The 23791-nt window shown below is 35.3% G+C and overlaps 1 protein-coding gene across 3 annotated transcripts in view; it reads left to right on the forward strand.

Annotated features, from left to right (window-relative positions):
* Positions 1-23791, forward strand: part of LOC150103929 (cell adhesion molecule Dscam1-like) — a 563926-nt gene that overhangs the window by 447806 nt on the left and 92329 nt on the right. For all 3 annotated transcript variants that reach the window (XR_016548664.1, XM_090396609.1, XM_090396610.1), the window contains exons 4-5: positions 974-1123; positions 14494-14611. Coding sequence is in view for 2 of the 3 variants with exons in the window: in XM_090396609.1 (XP_090252735.1) it covers positions 974-1123; positions 14494-14611 (268 nt within the window). In the remaining variant the exon portion in view is untranslated. The remainder of the gene's footprint in view (positions 1-973; positions 1124-14493; positions 14612-23791) is intronic.

Below are 23791 nucleotides of genomic sequence, written 5' to 3' on the forward strand. Positions count from 1 at the left end.
TTTAGAATTGGTAAAACATTGAGGGATAATTTCAGTCATTGTTTGCTTGTAATCATTTAGCCCTGACAAGCCTCTTCTCGTTTAATAAATAGGATAATCTTAGTCTGCAGGATAATCTTATGACATGTAAAATAGACAATACTACGATTGATTAGGAACTTCGTTTGTCTGTTTTCCTAAGCATTTTACCACATGCACCAATCACTTTTTATGCACACCTGTTTAAGATGATTTTTCGGTTGGCTATCACATCATGAGAATATGAATGGTAAATATTTAAATATAGATGTAAAACTTAATGTTTTGGCATTTAAAAAAATGGCTGCTGTAGGAGTTCGTTGTTTTAATTTAAAACAAACCTAATCTAACAACAAAAAAGTTACATTTCGATCTGTATAGAGGGCGCTACAGTCTATAACTCCAGCATGAAACTTTTAAATAATACTTAGAAGAATAAACTTCGAGAAATACTTTAAGGAGATAATTGGATTGTACGCATTAAATAAATTTTATTGCTAATATTTTATACTTTATACTCAGTTCACAAACTGCACTACGAAGGTTGAAAATGCTAATTTAAAATGATAAGAATATTAAGAATGCTAATTTTAAAAGAATAAATAATGAAAGAAATGGTACGAACCTATTTTTATATGCAGCATCTGAAAAAAAAAAAAAAAAAAAAGGTTTTTCCTTAATTTTTAACGCAATATTTCTCATTCCACCCTATACTTAACCATAGTGATCTATAAAACGAGTACATATCGTTGTAAATATACAAATAAATTTGAAATCTAATGTTATTTTAAATTATTAACTTATATAAACTATTTTATCATCAGTTATTAAGTGATGATAGTCATTAATATTATTCAAAAATCATATTTTGTAATTATAACTATTGCTAATCATTACAATTCTTTTGTTATAGTGATTTACCGTCTACAAATGTTCGAATTTTGTTATATTTCAGGTGGACGCTACAGCGTTCTTCCGAATGGTGAATTACATATTCGGAATGCCATGATGACCGATGGTTTCAAGAGTTACCGGTGTCTAACCCAGCACCTTTTAAGCAGCGACGTTCAACTCAGTACTACATCTGGACGACTGATCATATCAGGTAATGACACACACACACACACGCATGCCACGCACGCACGCACGCACGCACACACACACACACACACACACACACACACACACACACACACACACACACACACACACACACACACACACACACACACACACACATTCATTGCGGCCTATTTCACCGGTATCTAAAAGTAATTACAAAATTTTCGGTTAAAAAATCGACATTAACACGTCATCTCTACGTCATCAGCGCGCAGAAGAGACAATTAGGCTTCGGTTTCAGTTAACGATGAAACCTTCATATAATTTATCCATTATTTTTTAGTGCTTGTTATATCAACTCTTTCTCACTGATGTCTCATCTGAGTGATGCCTACATTGCAGTTTTTTTTTTCTATTTTTAGACAGATTTTAAGTTCCTCTGAGATTGCCAAGTCTAAAGTAGTCCAAATTCGATTTATCAGAAGAATCCCGGTTGGTTGGGCAATATTGATTACTGCTGAGCATCACGGTTCCACACTCCCCAAAGTCGATGTGTCTTTCAGCTGATTTTGACGTCTTGTCAAGAGATTATTTTATTAAAACTCTCTCGTTTGGAAAGCTGAGTTTAGCTGTTTGATGCGGTCGCATGTCGGGAGGTTACACATTCAAAAGTCATCGTCTATTAAGAAAGAGAGAGAGAGAGAGAGAGACGAAAATTCTTGATTGATCGCAAAAACTTTGTCCGATTTTCTTGATTTTTTATGAAATTCGATATGCGAGCTTGTTAAGTGAGCTTAGTGACTGGGCGTCCTGCTTCTCCTCCTCCTCTCTCTCTCTCTTTCTCTCTTTCGCTGATATCCAACATGATATTGTTAGCGAAGCCATTTTCATCTTCCCCTTAGTGCCCTTTTTCACACTTTCTCTCTATCATCGGTTATCGGCAATTCTCTGCCTTTATTGTATCCTCTTTAAAGACGGTGTCTTTTGCTTTATTCTTCTCCACCCCTTTGCTAATTGAGAGACTAGCTGATGCATGCACTCTCGAAACTGGCAATGACGAGCTGCTAATTATCTTCTAATGTTCGGCAAGGAGGAACAGAAGTCTGGAGAAAGACAAGGCGGAGGGTGAGAAGTAGGGGAGGATTAATGTGGTTCATCTAGTGGCACACTTGGTGAAGTAATATCAACGAACTTCTTGAACGATGAAAATCTTAAAAGAAATTTGCTACCTTAATTAGTTCTTTTTTATTCGAAACAAATTTCTATTGCAAATTTTATATTTCAATTTCATATTTTCCAAAATATATTTTTCTTTAACAAAATTAATTACATTTAGTTTTAAAAATCAAGGGATATCCTCCCCCTATCCCGGACACAAGTTTATTTCTCTGGAATCTAAAATCGCTCAAATATATTCACCTTTTATAAATTTTTTTCGTAAAATGTTCATATCTGAAACATTATCTAAACCAAGTGTGTTCACTTTTTTTATTTAATTGTAAGTCCCTTTTTTGCAGTGTTCAATGGCTGCTATATATGAAATTGCATACAATCATATGGATTTAAAAACATTTTATAATAAATTAAAATAACTTTAAATTTTAAAAAGAATCATATTTTAATTATCAAATAAAGATTAAACTTATATTTTAAATTAAACTTTTATCAAAATAATTTAAATATTAATAATTTCACTAATATAATAAATTTCTTTAAATACACCTATTTATTATTAACATAATATTGTAATTTAATAACCACCCTAGAATATGCAGAAATTGTCGTGATTCATCCTTCTGACTCAGGTTAGGATTGCTCAAGTATTGTTGATTCTTTAAAGTTTAGGTCATAGTTCATCTAAAGGTTCTACTGCAACCTCGTGGACGGATGTGGCTTTCTCGCCACTCCACGAAATGCAGGAACAGGCTAAGAGTTAGGGTAATGGATTTTAGAATCCATTTTTCAAAGTTTACCCACATTTCAAGAGCTTTTTAGCTCTTAAACAGAAATGATGACTGGGTAAATTCATTCACCAAAGTGATCGGTACTAGTCTGATCCTTTAGGGTGATATTGTAGATAGGAATTACTTGAGCATATTGCAGATAGGAATTACTTGAGCATAGATATACATTTCCTTTAGGTTGATATTGCAGATAGGAGTTACTTGAGTATACATTCATGGAAATCAAAGTATTTATTATCCTTTAGGGTAGTGCTTCCCAAACTTCTGGATGTCAGAGCCCGCTTTGGAAAAATTAAAATATTTCACGCCCCCCCTCGAAAAAAATCGTATTGTATACATATATATTATTATAATATTTATTGTATTTCTATTTATATTCAATACAAAACATACACAGCGAATATTAAAATATTTCATTATTTTTAATGGAGCGATCCTACACAAAGAGAAGTAATGCAAGAGTATGTTATACTAATATTGTGAATGGAAAAAGAAGAAATTGGAAGACGACCTACAAGTTGTGGTACCTTTTAGGACATGGGAGAATATTCCAAAAGATAACACTAGAGGGAGTGTTCGATTGCTACTGCACTCGCTATAACAGATGTAGAGGAGGGGCTTGGGGGAATTACTGATACCAGTTCTGATGAACAGTGGACATGGAAATATTTGCAGAAAATGCAAGCAGCAGGAGCTAAACGTCTGGGTAAAATACAGCGGAGTGAATTGGTGAGAAATAGGTCATTAATCAAGTTTGCGCTCCTTTTAAGTAAAGGAGTTTTAGACAGCGTTTGGTGGAACCAACCCAAATATGAGAGCAGTATTCAGTGAGCAGATAGATTTGTGATTTATGTAGGCTTAATAGTTATTCGAAGAAAGTAATGCCTAGAACTAAAGAGGAAACCTAATTTCTTGGATGCTGAAGTGGCATTGCTGGTAATATGTTTACACCGAGAAAGAATGGAGGTTAGAGTTATCCCAAGAAGAGAGATTGCATTTTTCTTGGGATCCTGATCTTGTCTAAAGTAACAGAGTAAAGAGTTGGTTTCCTTTAATCCTGTCTTTCATAAAACAGGATTTAGACTTTCTTAGCATTTGAGTTAAGAATGATTTTAGAATACTGCTAAAGAATAGTTTGAAGAACGGTAGAATTATAATTACATTTTCATCCCAATAAAGAATGTCATTAATTTATCAAAAGAAGTGAGTTTGTAAACGAACTCAACACTATGGTACTCCAGAATTAGTTGCAAAGTGTGAAGATCAATCTCCCATCATCGTAATGTGCATTCAGATAAAAAGCATGGCTGTAAAAGATACTTCAAATAACTGACAGACTATAACATGGAAGTTAATGGAAATTGGTGTTAATCCAATTAAATACCTTGGAGATATCAAGAGTAAAACTCAAGGGTCTTTGCAAACTTTTCTATAACATGTGGGCAAAGTGGTGAGTGACATAAAAAGACATACGACCTCTCCAGTTGATCGACACTGGTAGAGTTCAAACTGGTAAACATTTATTAGAGGAGAAATTTCTGGTACTGTAGAAATTGACTTTTAATAGGTATTCAGTTACTTTAGGAAACACTGATGACAATTTATGATTTTTTTAGGAATAAGTGGTATATGGAGTAATTTTTAAATTGCAAAATAAATGCCAGTGAGTTAGGAGAATATAAAGAGGTTACACAAAATAAGTGTCGCTTTTTATACTCGTCTATTTCCAGGATAACTGAGATCAGAATCTTTAGGATAATCGGATTAAATGCTATCAGCATCACGAGTTTTTTTGTCCTGGTGGAAAATGATTTTTCTGATGTCTCTCCTTCGAAAAATCAATGTTGAATGTTATGAGATCGGAATAGTAGAAAATATTTATTGAGATCAGAGGCAAGAAATGTAGGAAAAGTAAGAAACATTATTTTCTATCAGTTGATATCAGAATATTGACTTCTTCTTCTGTAGATAATGATGCAAAGGAAAACTACCTGAATGCAACTGAGATGCACGGAGGATTGAAGTCATTAGCAAAGGACCAAAAAGTATGACTGATATTTGGATATGATGTAAGTGCTTTGGACCCCTTTTAAATGAATTTTAGATGGTTGAATAATTTTCTTTCAACTTTCTCGAGATTAATGAAATTAATATAGCCAGAACGTCCGCGAGGTTAGCCTAGTCGCTATGCGCTTCGCAACCATATGCCTGGGGAAGGAGTGTTCTAGGTTCGATTCCCATCGCCGACGTGAGGAGCTTAAGGATCTTCCTCAGCCACAGCCAAGTTAGCCAGTCTTGAGCGTGGACAGCAGGGTTTCCTCCCAGTTTATCCGGGATTTTTCATCCAGCAAACAAACAAATCGGTCCCGTGAACACGGAATATAGCACGGCAAGGAGGGCAACGGTAAACCACCTTGCTCATAGTCATTTCCCTAGATAGTGGCGTATATAGCTGCTCCTAAACAGCCGAAAGGTTATAACCACAACAACATAGCCAGAAAAAGAAGATGAAAGGGAGAAAATAGTATGATCAGAGAGGCTCCAGCTTCTACTAACACAAGAACACATTACTTGCTCAGCAGCCAATAAAGTTATCAATATAAAAATCACAAATCCGCTGATGCTTAGAATACTGCTTACATGTTTAAAGATGGAGCACCTAAAACTTCTCCAAAAATTCTTGACACTACCGAGAGGAGAGCAATTCGGTTTCTAGACTATCCCTCTCTCACAGATTAACTGCAACTTCTGTCTCACAGTCACCGTTTGTTATGTGTCTGTTCAGTTATGTGCCTGTTCTACAGGTTCGTCAATTGCTCTATTGAACTGCCAACCGTCATTCCTCCGCTTGCTATTGCACCTGCTAATACAAGAGCTGCAGCTGCCTAGCATCCCTTTGCTATGCAACCGCAAGCAAACAGAATCTGCTTTTCTTCTTTCTCTTTATTCCGTCTGGAACAGCCCAACACAAAAAGTATTTCCAATCAACTACAATCTGCAATTCTTCAAAAAAAAAAAAAAACCACTTGTATTTGACTCTTCACTTACACTCCAGATACTGAATGGATTTGTTCATCGGTCCTTCAACTTATATATATATATATATAATAAATAAATAAAACAAAATTATAATAAAGAATTGATTTTTTCTTGCAAAATGAAGTCAGTATGAAATTATACAAATTATTGAATCCAACATTATTTCAAAGCCGAATATATAGAAACTACAATAGTTTCGTGCCGAATATCGAAACTATAAAAGTTTCGGCGGATCCAAGCGTAAGCAACCTTTCAGTCAGGACAGGGACAACTCGTGGTAAAGGTGGAGTAAGTTCGGATCACTTTCCTTAGTATTCTCCATACTGCAAAGCACATCTTCTTGTGGACATGTATGATGCTATGCATTATGGGAAGGGGTCACTACCCAGACCGGTTTCGATCTTTGTTGAGTTCTCGTCAGTGGAAGCCAGGCCCAGATGTAAAATACCCAGGTTGAAGTAATGCAGAAGTCATACTTTTCCATACGAGTTGCCAAAAGGTGTCACATCTTAAAAGGTACCAAGTGTTACTGAAATAAAGCGCAAGAAGGCTTCCCCTTCGGTGATTACATCAGGGTCTAAGCTCCCACTGACGTGAACTCAACAAAGGTCGAAACCGGTCTGGGTAATGACCTCTTCTTTCTTATCTACTTACTTTGACACGATGTTCGGCTGTCGCTGCGGTTCAAATAGCTAAATTGGACATTAACCTGCGAGTTTATGTACTGAGTGGCATTTTATCACGAACACCTCCCGATTTAGTAAAATGGGGATGCCTAATAAAGTGACCACTCAGTGTATATCCTCGTAGAAAAAAAAAACGATCGAGGAAATCGAATATTTCACTTTCTATCTATTGAAGTCTAACCGTACTCGGCTGTGCTGTTATGTCTTCATCTTGATAGGCCTTAGCCTCGTCCCCACATACGTATCAGTTACTGGCTCGCACGCTTCCTAACAGAATACTGCTCCTGAATTTAACAAGAGTGCTCAACTACTTTTACAGTACTGAATCCCCAGGTTTACCTCGCGATTCAATACAACAAAATACATGTGACATTACTACAATGCTAATTTATATAACACGCGGAAAACTAACTAAGCATAATACTACATCATCAAAATATTAGACAATATAACTCATTTATTGATAGAAGAAGGAAGTGTAAGAGAAGGCCTCGCGTGACACAACGGATCATTTTTGAAGAAACAGTCCAATTTCTTTATAAGCTCGTATATTTAGCTAAAAAAATGAGCCAAGTACGCAAGAAGATCACATCAGGTTAGAAGAAGCGGTTGCTCTGTTGACATTAAAACTACTGCTATTATTAGTAGTAGTTTTAATGGTATTGCTTCAGTTTCTGAAAATGAGTTGAAATAAAGGAATTTCTGTAACTCAGTCGTTATAAACGATGCCCTTGGTTGGAATTTTATCTAGGACGCAAAGACCCTTTATCGGGCCTTTTCAAGTGATGGTAAATTAACCACTCTAATAAGGAGGTGACAAGGCTTTACTCCCTATTTTGTTTATCCCACGAAATAGGCCAACAGACAAGGCAGATCAAATTAGTGACCTTATCCTAAGCAGCAAGTAGGCTTTGTTTAAAAAAAAATAAAAAAAAGTTACCTGGTCGTGACAGGTTATCGAGCCTAACACGAAATGTGAAAGTGGGACAGTTAGACAATAATGTTAGCCAAGTAGCCGCTTCTAAACCGCAGCCAACTTCTACGGTCTCAGTACATTGTCTTTAACATATAAGATGCGTTTTTTATGAAATCACACATATTTTTTAGATAAAATAGTTAAAATATTTTAGGAATAACTATAATGAATGATACAATCAATAGAGAAGTGTTTGAAATCTTTCTTCTTCTTCCTTCACAAATCCATCCTCCATTTTGCTCGGATTATCAAAATTATCATGTGACCTTAAGCAGTATAAGGAATAACTACATTTCAAATTTAGTCTAAACCGTGTCATATAAAAGCAAATCAATAGTATCCAGATTAGAGCCGAAATTATAATAGGTCGAATATGGACCATGATGAATGCTTTTAATATAATAAGAATCCAGAAAACTTTCTACCATTTCGACTTAAAAACCACTATAGTGACTTTGGATTGATATTTAATCATTTTATTCTATGTTTTATTCTCCATTGTTCCTTTAGTGTTATGCATTGTATCTGTCTTTAATTGTTGCCTATCTGGTAATTATGTTCAATTCTCCATTTAAGTTCTGATTAAGCCAACATAAAATTAATTCATATCCTTATTAGTTAAGAGCATTTGTAACAATAAGTTATTAAGTAGTTAAGTCACTTTACAAAGGATAAAAAATAGTGAATGTGAAAGAGAGAGAATTTTACTGTAACAGTGGAACTAGGTCGATAATAAAATCAGTCCAAGTAATTAATATGCAATAACTTGCTACAAACGATGTTCCCATTTAGTTATTAATCCCAACTGGGGTTTTGTGTTTAACATTTCCTTGTACGTTCTGTTTATTCTACTTCAACGCATTCATCGGATACAAACAGAATAAAATAAGCAGAGATTCCTCGCATCTCTTTTCTATAAATCTTATCCTCTTAGAAAGGGGGGGGGGATGGTATGCAGCCCATACATCTCTGAGAAGTGTCTCATTATCAAAATTTCCATTCCACTGCCTTCTTCTCCTGTTGTTAATCGCGAATCCACCTCTCTCTTAATGACTTCAGACAATCCATTCCGATTGTAAGAACACAAACTTTCTCGGTTGTGTTTTCTTGTTAGTTTTGAGATAAACAATACCTTAATTAACGTTTAGAAAGGAACTAATATTGTACATGCAAACAGTGGTGGCTAATGACTTGGAATTTTTCTTCGAATTCTAACCGTTCTTTATGGTGTTGTTTGTTCTGGTGGTGGATGCAATATCTGCGAGATCACATTTATTCTAATAAGTACGCGAAAGTTTGATCCTTAAAAAAAAAAACCTACAGTTGAAAATGCAATTATTAAATGGAAAGATGGAGAAACATTAATATCTCAATTAATATGCAGTAACGTTTTAGAAACTAAAGAGTTCTTTGACTGATGTGTGTGACGTTTCCGTAATTTTAATGCTGAATATATTAATAAATTTTATGAATGAAAAATGCAGAAATTTAAATTATAATTTATGGAAATCTGAAATTTAATACTAACATTGATTCGGCACTTTACGCGTGCTGAAAATATACGATTTTGATTGGAATCTACTGCTGAGAAATTTTTCAGCTGAAGATGAGTTAGCCTCCTCATACGATGATAAGAAGATGTTTCTTATGAGAAACAATTTTTTATCCTCAAACACAGTCAGATTGGCCAAAAGAACACACATCATTTACAGAACACTGTCCTCGAAGCCTAAATTTCTCCGATAATTCCAATTAATTACATGATTTTGTAACAAATTCGCTAGTTTGCTCTCCTATGATTTACTGGATGTCATGTGCACTTCAGACTCCTTTACTAATGCAGGAGTTTTTCAAGACTCCATTCTTTCCCCAACCCTTTTACCCATAGATGTCAGCGATTTCGTGTTTTCAAATATTAAATATCAAACATAGTTTTGCCGATTCCATTCTTTCTTCGTATTCCCTAAAAATTGTAGTGCTCAAGCAAAGTCTCAAATATATATACAAACTGTACGGATTTCCATGAATGACCATCATGGCCATTTCACAAGGGGGGGGGGGGGAGAAAGAACTTTTCCAGTGTATTCAGAACGTAGTTGAATGCTGCCTTGGATCTTTAAAATAAAAAAAGGATCTTTCTTCATCTTTCCTGACCTATATACGGAGATCCTCAGACAAGATAAAGCACTGCTTTTCCAAGCAATGGTTATTTCTGGTGTATCCTGGCACAAATGCATCTCTCTCTCTCTCTCTTCCCTTCTTTTCTGTTGCGTGTATTCGAAGTGGATAACTTTCAGCAAACAAATAGCAACCATATTACATACTTATATCGCGGTTTTAACAAGTGATGCGATAATTCCAAATAACCCTAATATAAGTGACTTTCGTTTCGCTCTGTATTACACTGAATATTGTTTTTACTTTCTAGGTATACTGGATGCAGATTCAAAGAATCACATTCACAGTCCTTTCCATTTACGTTAAATCTATAAAATACAAACAACAGCTGATCAATATTCATGTACAATCCAACTTCAAATCACCTGATCAGCTTTTCGTTATCTTTCTTTCAACTCCTTCACATCATCATTTTCACTGGTTGTTGTTGTTGACTGGAATTACGGTCGAAATAACAAAGGCTCTGAGGCCGTAATTTTTAGTTTTTTTTCATGGTTTATATGTTCTTTGCGCCAGTTAAGAGGGGTGAAAAACTCAAGATTTCACAGTAAGAAGAAGAAAAAAAACTTTGCCATTTTTTTATGAGACTTGATACTTACTTTCAACTGAAGAAGCCTTGTTACTTGAAATTACAGCCGAAACAAATGAGGCGATGAGCCCAGTAGATTATGAAGTTTCCTTGATTGTGGGGTTGAAAAATTAGACTTTCAAATGCATCCAAGGGGATTAATTTGAAGCCAGATTTTGCCAATCCTTTTCGACTAAGCTACAGACTTCAACGAATACAGTGTAAAATTGTTCAGGCTAAACGCCACGAAGTATCAATCATTCCATAATTGATGCATGATTCCAGTAATCTGTTCAACAGATGTTGTAATCCTGTTTCAGTATTTGATAATAATGCCTTGTCATCTGCGTATCTTATTGTAAATATTTGTCTGCATCCAATCTTTATTCCTTCTTCCGAATTCTCCAGAACTTCTTTTAACATTGCTTCGGAATACATGTTAAACAAAATTAGTGACAGAGAATAGCCTTGTTTTACTCCTCCTTCAATGATGCCTGGTTCTGTTTTACCATATGTCTCTCACCATGGTACTTTGTCCTATATATAGTGAAATAATTAGCCTTCTGTCTTTCCAATCTATACCAATCTTTTCATTATTTCCACCATCTTATCCCATTTCACAAAGTCAAAAGCTTTTTCAAAATCTACATAACAGAGATTAACTTATTTATTCACTTCCAGACTTCTTTCACTTACTATTCTTAACAGTCCAATCGCATCTCTTGTTCCCCTACCCTTCCTGAAACCAAACTGATCTTCTCCAAGAAATTCTTCCACTTTAGATGCAATTCTTCGTGTTAAGATTCTCATAAGTATTTTTGATATATGGGAAATGAGACTTATCGTTCTAAAAATCCTTGCAGTTCACTGCATTACTTTTCTTTGGTATAGGTATAAATATTAAGGTTATAATATCTTTTGGTAATTCTCCTTTGTTATAGATTAAATTTAGTATTTTGGTTATTTCTTCAGTTCCTTTCTTCTGAAGTTGTTTCAGGAATTCTGCAGGTATTTCATCTATTCCTTCTGCCTTTCCACATTTTAGTTCCTTAATGGCCATTTCTACTTCTATCTGCAAAATCTCTGGGCATAGATCATCTTCATTTACCTTCTTTATATCTTCTAATGGCAACTCATTTGGTCTATTTTCCTTGTCATATAGATCTTCAATGTATTCCTTCCATCTCATTAGGATTTTATCTTTCTTCGGTTATGATTTCTCCATTCTTATTTTCTATGCCTCTGGCTTGAATTCCATTTCTCTTTTGCTTTATTCTTCTTGCTTTTTCATGCAAAAGATCATACCTTCCCACTCTCTCATAATTTTCCATTTCTTCACATTGTTTTTTAAGCCAATCTTCTTTACTTCTTTCTACTTCCCTTCTCAATTTGTTATTCAGGGTTCTATATATATTGATACATTATTATGTATATACACATATTGATGGTGATGAGCTGTTGGTGATCTATAAACAACAGCTTATATTATTAATTTTCACAATAAATAAACACATAATTTTAAGTAAAGATATTTTTGAAATATATCAATAACAGAAATTCGTCTACTCTAAAAGAAATGAAAAAATGACTTTTAGTGCAACATGAACTAATATTTACTAATTCAGTTCACAACAGAAAATAGTCAAGTTTTGGTTGAGGAATTGTGGGAAAAAAGTGACCTTAGGATGAGTTCCTATTAAAATGAATATAACATCGTGGATGTCACCAAAAAGTGGCCAAGACCTATTAAATTAATATTAGGTATACTTCATTTAAACTCAATATTTATCTAAGTTTTATTACACTTTACAAATGTCAAATAGACGAAAAATATAGAAGATTCACTTAACAGAATGCTATCGACAAAAGCACATTATTATGTGAAACACACAAAGTCATCAGAAATGAAACATATAGTATCCGATTTCAATAAAAGACTTTATTTACAAGAGTTTGTGGATGCAGAATTCTATTTCCAGTACGTACAGTTCACCTTTCCTAAAGTTCATTAACTGAATATTGTCGAAATTTCACTCCACTCTTCCGTTCCTTTCAAAGGTTGATGTAACTAGTCTTGTGAACAACTTATCGAAGTACAGTTCACCTAGTGACTACATGAATATCTTCATTTTAAAAAAAAAATTAATTAAAGAACCTTGTTAAGTACGTACTTCTGAGGATCTCTGCTGGAAACGAATAAAGAAATATTGAAGAAAGAACAAACTTTCGTCGAGGATTTCTACTTTATTAGCTAGAAAGTGAAGAACTTTGCAGTTGACATGAGATTGTCCCGGTATTGATTGAATTTGAATTTATTCGTACGAAAAGAAAATTTTATGACTTCACTGAACCCTTCCTTAGTCATTCTGGCTGCGTGCAAATATCATTTTGCTTACGAAATATTTTATTCAAGTGAACCCTTCTCTTACATTGCATTTCTTCATGGTCACATCTTAGAAGCTGTTAGTGATATTACTTTTGCCACACATGGATAGCAATATGCACCAAAACACATACTCACGCCATTATTTATTCATCTGTAATTTTGGAAAAGTCCTTCTCCATGGATCACTATCAAATCAACATGGCTGACAATATCTGATTTTACAAAATGAAAGTTGGTTCAGATACATCGCACTCATTTTTAAACCATTTTTGTGATTAAAATGTTTCCACATCCTCACTATTCATTTCAAATTAACACATACTGACTTATTACTAGTAAACACAATGGGAATGCCCAGCTTGACTATAATAAAAACAAAACTATCTTTCCTTATGAGACTTCCTGCAATTGCTAAATATTTCAGCTTATCTGAAGTGTAATATATCGTTTTTGTTTTAAACTAGTTCTTCATAAGAATGCTATATATTTGTAGGACGTTATTTTGTAAACAGTTAAACTTCTATCGAGAAATTTATTGTGTAGTTTAATGCGTTTTTCGTCGGGATGCTTTCCTATGTTATGGATATTTGCGAACGTCTTTAGGTGATAGATGATTTACATCCCTGTGCGGTACAACCACCTGCATACTGGAAGACTGAACTGACTTAAATAGGTCCATAACAGATCTCTAAAGTAATATTTCTGGTTACCTAATTCTTAGCCCTCCCATAGTACTAAAATATACTTCGAATTTTTCGGAATTGTACAGGTTAAAAAACTTTGGTAAGGCATTGATTATTTTAGCATTATTCTCATTCATTAATGCCGAAGAAAGTTCAAAGACTACCCACATAAGCTTTATATCAAGTCAAGGATTTAAGCCTAGAATAGCCTTCCAGCCTTAAAAGTCATCGTTGAATCTCTTAAGAGGACGTCCTAGTTTTCTTTTTCCTAATGGTTTGTAATTTAAGGCTTGTTTTTTGGTAATCTTTCTGTTTTCATTCTTTCAACGTGTTTCATCCATTGTTTCTTTTAATTTTACACTTCCATTCACGCTAACTGTAGTGCATATTTAATAACTTAATAAACTAACATCCACGTAAAGTCGACGAATATAAGGAAAATTAGCAAAATTAAAGAGAAACAGCTAAGACTCTGAGAGAAGTGTATTATGTCTGCTGATTGCGTGTGTTCTTTGTCCAGTTCGTCTGTTTTGTTGAATAAAAGCTTAGTTTTTGGTATTCTCCGCCATTTCTGTATATGACTAATTCAAGTTTAGTTAAAATTATCTCATAAAACTCCATCCATTGGAATCCAGGTCTTTTCAATCGTATAGCAAAGGTCACAAACTCCTTGTGGTTGACCTGTGAAGGCGTTAGTCCGGTGAACAGTTATCGTAAAAAAACACTTTTTTTTTTTTATTATAGTCGGTATTAAGCTCAGAAAAATGAAGTACGATTCGTGGAGAAAAGCATGGCTGGATTAGATGAAAAATTCATGTGTGTGTGTGTATGTGTGTGTGTGTGTGTGTGCACATTTCAATTATCTCAAGCCATTGTCTTTATTCCTTTCAATGCAATCATTTCTTAATGAACTTCTTTTTTTCATCCATTCAGATCCCCAAGGAACTCATCCACCGCGACTTTCTGACACCAGAAATATTGTTAACGTCCGTCAAGGAACTCCAGCCGAATTAACCTGTGTGGCCCAAGCTTTTCCTTTACCATCTTACAGGTAAATGGTGCTCATAATTATCATCATAACAAATAAGTGTAGCTGATGTATAACTGATACATTCATAAACATGATCAAATTGATATTTTTATTATTTACTGACGCTTACATGAATTCTTTGCATGTATTAATTATAACTGAAATTAATCAATAGTGCTAGAATAGCAGTTTAATTATTAAACCCTATTTTTGTTTTGTAATTAGAAAATGTAATATCATTTTAAACTGATTTTGATGGAGTCTTTTAGAAGGCTTTATGTTAATGATTAAGTTATTGTCAGAAGAATGCGATCAATTGTTTAATTCTCACTAAGTAGCTCTAAGATAATTTTTCTGAATGGTATAATGATAGTGCATTGAGATTATCAAATTTTGGACAAGAATTAGGCTTAGGGGGGGAAAAAAAGGTATTTCTAAGCCTAAATCATGTCCTTGACTCAAATTCAAAGTTGATATCTTTACAGTTCACTAGAGTTTTTACACTTTAGAGACGAGAAGGTTTTTGTGGGTGGGAGGGAGGGGGTTGAAAAACAATTTATATATATATATATATTTATTTATTTATTTATTTATTTGTTCATTTATTTATTCGTGTGGGATTCCCCCCGTTCCTCGACCGTCCCTTAGGACTGATTGAGCCATCCTAATGAGGGATTAGGTATGTATACTTTGACTGTAGCAGTGTGTGTTCACGGGGCCGGTTTGTCTGTTCGGAGGGACGAAAAACTCTAGTTTCCGGGTGAAAAAATAAATACCTTATATATTTGACATATGCTAGTGGGCTCCGTCCTCTGACGCCTACGGCGTCCAACCCCCCGTGTTCCAGACTGGTAGGCTCGAATTTTGAAAACTCGACACTCAGGGTATCCCCTGAGTGTCGAGTCTTTAAAAGGGGGGGGGGGGGCTCCTCCACTCTGGCGCCTACGGCGCCCAACCCCACGTGTTCCAGACTGGTAGGCCGGTTCTCCTTGAATTCCGATGACTCGAATTTTGAAGACTCGACACTTAGGGTAGTCCCTGAGTTTCAAAACATTTCAAATAACTTGAAAAAAAAAAGTTACACAAAAACGTTACAAAAAAAACGTTACAAAAAACGTTACACAAAAATTACATAAAAACGTTACAAAAAGTTACACAAAAACGTTACAAAAACGTTACAGCCTTCATCCGTTTCAAGCCGACGCCACATCCATTTCCAATTTCAGCTTATTATTTTATAGTATATATATATATATATATATGGGTCAAAGCTGTATAACTGAGAGGAAACCTCCACATAGCCTTTAAAGGAATGCGGAGAACTGACCAGGGCTTCTGACCTAATGTCCAATCCTCACCTTCTCGTGGTGCACCCTGTTGGGTATCTACTTGGATACTGAACGAAGGAGGATGGGCTGGCAATTTTGGATTTAGCCGACCAAATTGTATTCTTATTGGTTAAACCAAAATAAAAAAAATGATGGTACAACATGACAAAATTTCATACCGGCTGGGGCGTCGCCCGGTTAAACAAGGCCCCAGTTGTTTTCGCCAAGGAACCAGGGCGAACAGCGATAAGTCAGCTACTGGAACAAATATGAAAACAAACCCCAACTCAACATCACCAGAGTTAAAAGATCGGTACTATCAACGTAAGAAGCCTGAATGGCAAAGAAATGGAGCTAGCTGAGGAATTAGATAAGTACCAGATCGACATAATAGGGGTGACTGAAACAAAAAAGACCAAAACTGGTGAGATCTTTCTGAGCAATGAATACAAATTGTTATATTCATACAATGACAATCAAGGAAAAGAAGGAGTAGCCATAGTATTCAACACAAAATACGAGGCTAATCTTCTTGAATGGCAGTCAGTCTCAAGTAGAGTAATGTGGGCAAATATGAGAATGGGGAACTGGACAATGAGACTTATTTGTGCCTATGGTCCCACAGAAGGTTCTACTAAGGTAGAAGTGGAGGAGTTTTTTGATGCTTTAGAAAAAGCAACTGACACAATGAAAAAGGAAAAGTTGGTCCTTGTTGGGGTTCTAAATAGCAGAGTAGGAAATAATTGTGAGACATACAAAAATATTTTGGGAAAATTTGGAGAAAAGAGCAAAGCTAATAATAATGGCAAATATCTGTTGGATTTCTGCTCAGGACATGAACTGGTTATTACTAACACCATGTTCCAACATAAAAATGTGCACAAATTCACATGGAGAGAAGAGGCTAGGTATAAGAAAAGTCTCATTGACTATGTTATTGTTGATAGTGATGTTTTCTCCCTGGTGCAGGACACCAGAGTGTACAGAGGATTTGAAATTGGAAGTGATCACTATTTAGTCTTGAGCAGGATAAAATTGAATTTCATATTGAAAAGAATAACATGTAAGAAAGTTTTAAAGCGAATAAAAGTTGAGCAGCTCTCAGATGTGAACTGTACACTAAAATGCACAAAGATTATTGAAGAAAAAATGAAAGAGTTTGAGAACAGGAATTAAACCTTGGAGATTCAGTGGCAAACTCTGAAGAAAACATTGATTGATTCTGCCAGAGAGGCATGTGGTGAGGTTGTCTGCAAGGATAAAAAAATCAGAACCCCCTGGTGGACACAGGAAGTTAAAGGGGCAGTGAAGGAAAAGAAGAAAGCATATCAAACGTTCCTGTCAAATAAGTCAGCTTGTGCTCTTAGAGAATATAGAGACAAATGCAAGAATGCTAAACACTGTGTAAAACTAGCTAAACAAAAGTCATGGGAGGACTTTGGCAAGAATATAGAAAATAAATATCAAGAAGGTGGCAAAATATTCTGGAGGTTGTTGAAGAAGCTTAGGAATGGAGGAAAGAGTGCTGTAAAAGGAGTTAGAGATGATAAAGGTGATGAAGTTAGAGATGAAAACTGGAGAAAAAGATATCCTTGAAGTATGGAGTAATTACTTTGAAAAACTGCTAAATGAAACAAGTAGTGACGACAGCACAGTGGTAAAAAAGACTGACCAGACATGCAGTCAGGAATACATATCCATACTTGAAGTAGAAAAAGCCATCAAAGGCTTGAAATGTGGAAAGGCAGCTGGAGTAGATGATATTCGACCAGAAATGCTGAAGTATGGTGGTATAAGAGTCTTACAGTGGCTGCACTGCATAATTCAGAAAGCCTAGACAGAGGGACGAATTCCCGATGATTGGAATAGAGCTCTCATAGTACCCATATATAACAAGGGAAATAAAACTGAATGTGAGAATTACAGAGGTATTTCCCTACTGAGTGTTCCTGGCAAGATCTATGCAAGTATACTTGAGAAACGGTTGAGAAGAATTGTGGAAGAAAAGCTTGGTGAAGAACAAGCTGGATTCAGGCCACACAGAGGCTGTCAGGATCAGATCTTCACTTTACGACAAATAGTCGAGAAAGCATGGGAATATAACAGAGATCTGTATTTAAGTTTTGTCGATTTGGAAAAGGCATATGATAAGGTGCCAAGAGAGAAGCTATTCAATACGCTACAGTTATATGGTGTCAATTGGGCATTATATCAAGCAATATTTCGTCTTTATTTGAGTTGTAAGTCAGCAGTTAGAATTGAAGGAAGTACAGGAAGATGGTTTAATGTTAAATCTGGTGTGAGACAAGGATGTACATTATCCCTTCTGTTATTCATTATCTATATGGATCACATTATGAAGGAAAGTGATATTAAACATGATATCAGAATTGGAGATGTTAATGTCAGCTCTTTGCTTTATGTGGACGATGATATATTTCTAAATCAATCCGCTACAAGTCTGCAAGATTCTCTGACTAAATTGAATAGCTGTTGTAATAAATATGGTATGAAGGTCAACAATAACAATACAAAGCCAATGAAAATAAGCAGAAACATCGAAAATATCAACTGCATTGTTAATGGAGAACTTAAAAAGCAAGTAAAACATTTCAGCTACTTAGGCACGATTTTAGTGAAGATGGTAAGTTAAATATCGAAATAGACAACGGAATCAACAAAGCTGGTATGGTGGGAAGTCAATTGAATAAATTCATATGGAATAAGAGAGAAATTAGTCGGAACACTAAATTAGCTGTATACAAGACAGTGTTCAAACCAGTTTTAACTTGTGGATCTGAGAGCTGGGTCAGAAGTAAAACACTTCACCAAAGACTAGAAACCGCAGATATCAGAGTCCTGAGAAAGATTAGGGGCATGAACAGATGGAATCAATGGCAATATAATATTAAAAACGAGGATATTAGGAAAGAACTTAGCATTGACAACATCCAGAAATGCGTTAGCAGAGCTAATCTCAGGTGGTATGGTCACTTGAACAGAATCGGCGAAGAAAGATTAGCCAAACAAGTGTTCTCTGCCAGGTTGGCAAGAAAACGACCCAGAGGAAGACCAAGATATAGGTGGATTGATACGGTACAAAGTGCTTTAGACGATAGAAATATAAGATCTGATAATGTTGGAATCTTGACAAGTAACAGACTGATTTGGAGGAAAATTGTAGATAGGAAGTTAGTAATGATATAATTTTTTCATGTAGTACTATCATATCCTGTACACCCCTTGTGTACATGGCAGGAATTTGATGATGATGATGATGATGTATATATTTAGTAAGGAAGTGGTGACCAGAATATTTTGGTCACCTTGAATGCCACCAAACCGCGGTCTTGCCTTTTCTCTGGTAAAAGAGACCTCCGCTGCATTTTCTAACCCTAAGTACACAAATCGCCAGACAGGATTAGGTCTCTCATCGAACTGGCATTTATCTTCATCCCCTCTTGATATAAACACATTGCACCAATAGTTTCCTCTTCTTCCTCCTCTAAATAATTAGGAATTGTCCAGATGCTATTTTTCGCACACCCAGCTATTAACGCTGTACAAATCCCTTTGCCGCACACCGTTAGAATACTGTGCACACATTTGGGATGGTGTACCTAAAACCTCCCTAAAAATTCTCGATGCTGCACAGAGGAGAGCTATAAGAGATCCCTCTCCTTCACAGAACCACTTCAACCTCTATCTCACGGAAGCACCGTTTGGCATTGGTGTCTCTGTCTACAGTCATTTTCTAGCCACTGCTTCAAGGAAGTGGCAACCATCACGCCTCAGTTTCCCCGACAACTATAATTATAGTCTATAGTTATAATCTATAATTATATAATTGCATAATTATATAATCTAAGATTATAATCTAGAATTATAATCTACAATTATAAAAAAAGAAAGGAAAAGTGCATAACATCTTGCTGAAGTCTAAGAGTTTCATACAGTTTTTGTGTCCTGTCACAGATCTTCGTGGAAAACTTTGATCATTTCTCTTAAATTTCCTTACCTGTAAACGATAGCCAGTCTTCTTAGTAAGAAATAAGGATATCGTCTTTCTCCTAAGTAACGTTTAATTTTAATTAAAATAATACTTCAAATTTTAAAAGTATTTTAATTTAGTGAACAAATACAGAGTCGTATTGCCTATTTCTTAAAACATCGAATTCATTTTAAATTCATTGTTAATACACATTTCTTTAATTACTTAGTAAAGGTCAACAACCCGACTAACCAAATACAGTTTTTACTTTTCATCGAACACCATAACACTCAATGCGTGCTTATTCTGCAATCGAATGTTACTTAGTTTCACTACAATGAGACATTTGCATGATAGAGGCACGCAAATATCTTTCCATTACTTTTAGCATTAGTAGCAAGCTTAAATGCAATCTCATCTAATATTTATGACCAATTACTGTAGCTTATATATGTGTATGTACGGGACGGAAAGGGAGGCTATCCTGCACGTGCTTATGGATATTAATGTCTTGACCCTTTTGCACAAGAAAGACCAATCTCGTTGAACATCGCAAACTTTGTTGACCTTTTGAAGTTTCTATCGAAACGGTCATGCCACAGGTAGAGGCACATACACGTACGCACACGCACACACAGAATGTGAATGTTTAATGAGAAAACGAATCAAGAATGATCCTTTTAGTTTATGGCATTCTCTTGAGAGAAAGGTATCTTCTCCGAGCCCTGTCACAAGTTTTCATTTGATGCATTCTTCTAACCTCTTCATCCCCCCTCTTACTTTACGCCATCTCTCTTTCTCTCCCGTTTCTCACTTAGATCACAAATCTCTTTACCACTTCCCTATTTTCCGTTAGTGGCGGGCCACATAGGACTAAAGTTAATGCTGTGCTAACCTCATCTGATATATAACAGATGGTAATTTTGTTCAGTCAGTGAAATGGAAACGTATGGACTGCGCATGTGCTGTTAACAAGACCAAGCAATTTATAACAATTCCATCGGGTAAGTGTGAGATATACGTCATTTGGAAATAAAAGCCGCATCGAAGCACCGATGCAATGAGCTGAAAGAAGGAGAGGAGGAAGTTAAAAAAAAAAAAAAGATGAATAGAGCTCGTTTGAACAAAAGAAATAATAGCAACTCAACTTGACTGCAAAAGCTGAGAATTACCAAATGTGTTCCCCCACTAACTATTACTAAAAAATAATCATTATAAAAGAAATGATTTAATAATTTTTTTGCATTTTATATAATATAAAAAATATTTTTTTTTATTTTTGGTTTAATTTACGTACTCTCTAAATATTTGGAGTTATTCTTAACTACCGTTTTAATTTTTAAATATTTTATTTACAAGTAAGAGAATGTTGAGGTGTTTCATTTAGATGGCATTGTGGTGTTGTTTTTTATACCTGTTGATACTTATTTTGTGATCACTTCATTTGAAATAAGAAATAAGAGATAAAAGAAAGAAGAATTCTCCAGTTAAAAAATTATTCTAAAATTAATCCGAATAAATAGATAAATGTGAAATTATGTAAGTGCTGGTACAACAGGAAGAGCAATCTATAAAGTTGCTCGGCTTTATAATCCTGAAATGTTTTAATCTCAAAACATTTCAAAGTATAACTACTAAAGCAACTGCTGAATTTCCTTCATTTTTATTTTTGGTATGTTTGGAAGTTGCACATAAAAAAATGCATCATTAACTTCCTCATTGTCAATATGTGAAGCTTTTCTGTGATGTATTTTTGTGATTTTTCCCATCATGCGCTACTGCACACTATATTTTCGAGAGTTTTTCATCCAATAAAACTGACAAACCGCGCTTTTTTTGAAGCACGAGGATCAACAGAGGCATTACACTGGCCTCATTCGACTCAATGCTTCGGCAAGTAATACAAACAAACCAAAAAAAAAAAAATTTCTAGATTGACAAGATTTCATTACTTGTTGTATCGAATACCATTTTCTATTGAGAGTTAAGGAAAATGCAGCTCTTCCCCTCCCCCCCCGCCCATCCAAGAGCAACTGCATAATATTATTCATCGGACCTTTGTGGGAGGTGCAAATTTATATTTACTCGCAAGTGAGAAAGAAAATGTGGACTCAGCAATTATCCCTCTGCTAGAACACTAGCTTATCGCTATGAATCCCACTCCTGTGTTCTTCCCACCACTGATTATGCTTACAAATCTTCACTTGCGAGAAGAATCCGTATAGTATTGGCTTTCCTGTCGGCTTGGTTGGCCGAGTAGTTAGCGTATCCACTCTCCAGCCAAGAGGCTCCTGAAGGAGTAGTTTCAATTCATCCGCAGTAGGAGAAGTCTTCACCCTGTAGTGGATGAAAATACAGGCTCATCATCATCATCATTGGCTTCTCTCCGTAGCTCAGTCTGAAGGACGATGATAGGTGCCTCACCTGAAACGACCTCAGTTGGAACTCATCTTAAGTTTTTAATACTGTACTGAAACATAGTTTAACGTTTTACGTCATAATATTACAATTAATTGTTAATAAAGAACTTTAAAAGAAACGATGACTTTTATTCCTGGAGGAATATCTCTGCTTTTTAAGTTCAATTAAAAAGCACTGGTGTTGTTATCTTGTTCCTTGCTTCACATTGCTCCCTGTGAAGCAAGGGATAAGATATATTATAAATTATATTATTATATAGAAATAATAAACTTTTTTACGAAATATTTCTTTAAAAATTATAAAATTTTGTTGAAAAATCACAGAAAATATTTAAAACACCATAATAATTAATTAATCCTTGCTTTTAAATATTTTCTTGTGGGATGCTTCATGCGGATATGATCAGAGCTTTAATAGCTCAATAACACCTTATCCCTACACAGTCCTCTACAGATAACGGGGAAGATGAAAAGCATTCTTGCTTCGCCCCTTTAAGCCAGTCCTTATAAGGACTTCATGCGGATTCCCGTGTGGTGGCCGGGATAAGAATAGCCCAATGTAGCTCATGCATGTCGTACGAGGCGACTAAAATGGGTACCCAGAAAGGTTAATGGATGGCAATGTCGTAGCCAATGAAGTTCTAACTGAGGCTCGGCAATTGCTGTTACCCTCTTGCCATGATCAGAGCTTTATTTATAGCTCAATAACGCCTTATCCTTAACTAATGTGGAAATGTTAAGTTGAAATCGTCTGTAGGCTGACCACGTATTGAAATATACTTTGCATAGACTAATACTGAGGATCAAGGTTCGATAGAAAATGCTGGCTAACAACATGTCTGCGATATAGCAAGAAAATCAATGGAACACTGAGAGCTAATTTAATAGCTGTCCAGAAGATTAGCTCGTTTGAAGCTATCTCTTCGTATGGAGATATTCCTCATGGATCCCCAACATCGTAGCAAGGCAAATAACATTAACTAATGTGGAAATGTTAAGTTGAAATCGTCTGTAGGCTGACCACGTATTGAAATATACTTTGCATAGACTAATACTGAGGATCAAGGTTCGATAGAAAATGCTGACTAACAACATGTCTGCGATATAGCAAGAAAATCAATGGAACACTGAGAGCTAATTTAATAGCTGTCCAGAAGATTAGCTCGTTTGAAGCTATCTCTTCGTATGGAGATATTCCTCATGGATCCCCAACATCGTAGCAAGGCAAATAACATTAACTAATGTGGAAATGTTAAGTTGAAATCGTCTGTAGGCTGACCACGTATTGAAATATACTTTGCATAGACTAATACTGAGGATCAAGGTTCGATAGAAAATGCTGGCTAACAACATGTCTGCGATATAGCAAGAAAATCAATGGAACACTGAGAGCTAATTTAATAGCTGTCCAGAAGATTAGCTCGTTTGAAGCTATCTCTTCGTATGGAGATATTCCTCATGG

The sequence above is a fragment of the Typopeltis vanoorti genome, chromosome 8 (genome assembly GCF_054136105.1).
Source record: "Typopeltis vanoorti isolate ZY-2024b chromosome 8, IOZ_Tvanoo_1.0, whole genome shotgun sequence".
Classification (NCBI taxonomy): domain Eukaryota; kingdom Metazoa; phylum Arthropoda; class Arachnida; order Uropygi; family Thelyphonidae; genus Typopeltis; species Typopeltis vanoorti.